The 4,626-nt window shown below is 37.0% G+C and overlaps 1 protein-coding gene across 1 annotated transcript in view; it reads right to left on the minus strand.

Moving 5' to 3' along the window:
- Window positions 1-3,661, minus strand: part of LRRK2 (leucine-rich repeat kinase 2) — a 21,280-nt gene extending 17,619 nt beyond the window's left edge. The window contains exons 1-2 of the mRNA XM_011973118.1: window positions 3,466-3,661; window positions 1,726-1,798 (exon numbers count right to left, since the gene is read on the minus strand). Of these exons, the coding sequence (XP_011828508.1) occupies window positions 1,726-1,798; window positions 3,466-3,515 (123 nt within the window). The 5' untranslated portion in view covers window positions 3,516-3,661. The remainder of the gene's footprint in view (window positions 1-1,725; window positions 1,799-3,465) is intronic.
- Between the last annotated feature and the right edge of the window lie 965 nt (window positions 3,662-4,626).

The raw sequence follows: 4,626 nt of genomic DNA on the forward strand, positions 1-4,626 counted from the left end.
AAGCTGATGTTAGAGGATCACTTGAGTGCAGAAGGTCAAGGCTGCAGTGAGCTATGATCATGCCACTGTGCTCCAGCCTGGGTGAGAGAGCGAGACCCTGTCTTAAAACAAAACAAAAAGTTTGCAAAGGATCTAAATAAACATTTCCAAAAGAAGACATAGTAATGGCCAATGGATATATGAAAAAAAATGCTCAACATTAACTAATCATCAGTAAAAATGCAAATGAAAACCACACTGAGATCTTCTTCACCCAGTTAGAATGACTATTGTAAAAAAGACAAAAAATAACATGCTGGCAAGGATGTGGAAAAAACGGAATGCCCATATGCTGTTGGTGGGTATGTAAATTACTATAGCCACTACGGAAAACAGAACGGTGATTTCTCCAAAAAACTACAAATAGAACTACCATACAATCCAACAATGTCACTACTGACACTAATCTAAAGGAAAGGGAACCAGTATATCAAAGAGATTCCTATATACCCATGTTTATTGCAGCACTATTCACAATAGCTAAAAAATGGAATCAACCTAAGTGCCCATGAATGAATGAATGCATAAAGAAAATGTGTGTGTTTACATAATGGAATACCATTTGACCATAAAAAGGAAAGAAATCATGTCATATCCAGCAACATGGATGGAACTGGAGGTCATTATGTTAAGTGAAATAAACCAAGCACAGAAAGACAAATATCACGTGTACTCACTCATATGTGGGAGCTAAAAAAGTTGATCTCATGGAGGTAGAGAGTAGAATGATAGTTATCAGAGGCTTGGAAGGATATGGGTATGTGGGAGAAGGGGAGGATGAAGAGAGGCTGGTTAATGGGTACAAACACAGAGTTAGATAGGAGGAATAAGTTCTAATATTCAATAGTACAATAAAGTGACTACAGTTAAAAACATTTCAAAATAACTAGAAGACAAGACTTGAAATGTTCTCAACACATAGAAATAAATGCTCATGGTGATGGATATCCTAAACACCCTGAGTTGATCATTAGACATTCTATGCATGTAACAGCATATCACATGTACCCCATAAATATGTACAAATACTATATATTAAAAAATTTAAGTCATATTCAAAATATTATTGTTACATTCAATCTATTCTTTTTCCCCATGTAAAAATTACATAAGAAATAACCTAAGGGTTATTATACTCTACTTCCATGTCTCTCCTCAGATAATAAGCTTTTTGGTAATAGGAGAATGAACGGGTAGGAAGTAGAGTGAATAGATGGAACCAAAGAAGAATAGATGGATAGAGGAATAAATGCTTTAATGAATAAATAAGAATCTGAAGAACAGAAAATTAAATGATTTCTTCAATGCTTAAGAAAAAGTTAATGGCAAGTCATATTTAAAACTTAAGTATCTTTTTGGGTTTTTTTCCCACAATATATTTATAAGGAATTATCTTATCTGCCTCAGATACAAATCTGCACAAATTGAATTATTTCCATTCCTAACATTATCAATCAGATGTCATTTATCATCTTATTCTTAGTTCATTCATATAAAATATACAGTCAATCAGCAAGTATTTTCAGAGGATCTACTGTGTGCAAGACTTTATGAAGCAATACAAATATAAGCATAATTTATGATTCTTGCTCTCAGGGAGTTTATAATCCCGTAAGAGGGCTGTGAGATATATATAAAACAAAAGACTTAAAATAAATTTAGATGTAGAATGCATTCAACATTTACCTTAACAGTTTTATCTTCAAAAATTGCTAAATTGCCATCAGCGGTTCCAACCAAAAGAAAATTTTTTTGTTTGCTAAAAGGAAAAATGTTGAAATTGTTACAAAAAGAACATGTACATTGACTAAAATGGCCTTAATGTTCTCCTCTGCTTTATTAAACTTTAGATAGACTTCTCAACTATAAACTCCTAACCTCCCTTTTCTTATTTACTTTAGAAGACTTGCAATTATAAATTCTTTCTCTGCCCCTTTTCCCAGACTCTTTCCAGTTTTATACCCCAGGAATGTCTTTTCCAAGGACTTGGGAGCCATTCCTTTGAAATGTAATTATCAAGAAAGAGTCCTGGTGCGGTGGCTCACACCTGTAATCCCAGCACTTTGGGAGGCCGAGGTGGGCAGATCCCCTGAGGTCAGGAGTTCGAGACCAGTCTGACTGACACGGTGAAACCCCATTTCTACTAAAAATACAAAAAAATTGCTGGGTTTGGTGTTGTATGCCTGTAATCCCAGCTACTCGGGAGGCTGAGGCTACAGAATCGCTTGAACTCAGGAGGTGGAAGTTGCAGTGAGCCGAGATCCTGCCATTGCACTACAACTTGGGCAACAAGAGCAAAACTCATTCAAAAAAAAAGTAAGGAAGGAAAGAAGGAAGGAAGGAAAGAAAGAAGGAAGGAAGGAAGGAAGGAAGGAAGGAAGGAAGGAAGGACGGAAGGAAGGAAGGAAGGAAGGACGACTATTCTCTAGTGTCTGTGGGAGAATAGGAGCCTACCTTCAAGAAGGGACAATTAGCAAGCACAGATGGCCTAATCACATTGACAACTGCTCCCACTTCCCCACAACACATCCTCAGGTACTTTTCCATTAGCTCACCCCTGCACTTAAAACTCTCCCACCTTTTGTTTCAGTGGAGTTTAGTTCAATCAGATCTCTCTCCCCTGTTGTGATAGGCTTGAATAAAGTCTTCCTGGCCCAATCCCATCCACTGAAATTTTTCTTTGACCATATTCAAATAATTTCAACTCCGAAACTGCCAGTGGAGCTGATATTTCAGGTTCCAAAAACAGGCTTCACATTTTTCTAATACTTTTTTTCCAATACTAACTTAAACCAGAGAAATATATGGGGTATATAATCTTAATGCCTCCTGGAAATCATCCTGCCCCATTACAGACACCAACCTACAACTCACACCTGAAATTTTGCTATGTAGATATATTTCTTTGGGACAAGAACCCTGCAACTGATAAAAGCTAAGTCATTTTCACCAATTCAGAATTTATTAATTCATTTATTTAATTTTTTTCTTAATTTCATAGATAGTTGGTATGTTTAAGCCTGGCACACAATGGGCTTTTTTATACACACACACACACACATACACACACACACACGCACACATTCAAAGAATGAATGAATGAGAATTTATCCTTGAAAAGGCCCTACAAAGATGCATTGATCTGAGGAGAAGTAAAGAGAGAGAGCCACAGTTGAGGTAATACCAGGAGCAGGGCTGGTAGGCCTGAAGAAATGGTTGACTTATTTTATAACTGTCTCAGCTAGGTCTGTATTCAGAAAAATAACAAATATCTCTGTGACCTTCCACAATTCCCTTTAATATATGCAAATCAATGCAAATGGGTTAAAAATGAACAATCTTTACTGATGCAATAACAATTCTGCACACAATTAAGTCATTTAAAAGGTCTGTAATTTCCCCCAATGATCAAATTCACTACCATACCTTTGCTTGGAAAATGAATTGCAATACAAACAAGTGATGGAATCAGTCATCTTTTCTAGGGTATGTCTCTTTTTCCCATCTTCGGTATTGATGACCAGGAGAGTACCAGACTGTGTCCCGGACACAATCCAGCTTTCTTTTTGAACAGGAAGATGCACCAAGGCTAAGCACAATATTCTACTATCAGCAACCTCCTGTTAAGAAAAGAAAATATTCTTACAAGGCTTTGATTTAAGCTTAAGCAACTAGAACTTGTACAAAATAAAGGATTCTGTTATCAACATACTTAACTCTTTTTGCTTTCTTGCATTTACTTTTAAAAACAATGCCAATTTTATTTAATTTTCAATAACAATTGAGTTAATTGGCAAACAAGTTTTGTCTATCAAGATAACATCTGAAAGTAAAATTAAAAATTATTGTTCAGTGTGAATTCTCATTCCTTCAAACCATGTAAGAATAATGTCGAGGCACAATATTTATTTCCAGGCAGCAGTCAAAATATTAGGTTGTCTTTTAAGTCTAGAAATTTATCTTATATTTGCCAATACAATGTATTGATCCACTTGTAGAGCCATGCCCGGATCTCCTTTATCCATCAGGTACGCCACCCCTGGCTACCATGAGTGTTGGCTACTATAGTTCAGAGCTGTGCTCTTTACCCCAGAATGCCCTCAGATGGACAAGAGGCAGCTTTCCCAGAAATGCCTTGTAAGTTACACTACCCCCACCTCCCAGCAGATTGCAGCCAATGAGTGACCAGTATGTGAGAATAAAAGACTGGCCCCCTTGCCTGGCGGTGGGAAAATTCTGTGCTACTGTTCATACTACAGAGCTCCTTGTGGGCAGAGACTGAGGCTAGACCTCCTGAGAAACCACATTTCTGCTGAGCTTCTTCCTCTGCCCTTTCTGGCTTCCTTTACTTCCCTCTAAGATTCTCTTTCTTTAAATCACTTGTGCAACATCTCAGGGTGTTTCTGGGGACGCTGAACTAAGACATATACTGTTATCCTAAAGCAAAACACACTAGCTCTTGAATACTCTTGTTCTTTTTTTTTATTATTGTTATACTTTAAGTTCTAGGGTACATGTGCATAACGTGCAGGTTTGTTACATATGTATACTTGTACCATGTTGGTGTGCTGCACCCATCAACTCGTC

The sequence above is a fragment of the Mandrillus leucophaeus genome, unplaced genomic scaffold, assembly GCF_000951045.1.
Source record: "Mandrillus leucophaeus isolate KB7577 unplaced genomic scaffold, Mleu.le_1.0 Scaffold1344, whole genome shotgun sequence".
NCBI classification, from domain to species: domain Eukaryota; kingdom Metazoa; phylum Chordata; class Mammalia; order Primates; family Cercopithecidae; genus Mandrillus; species Mandrillus leucophaeus.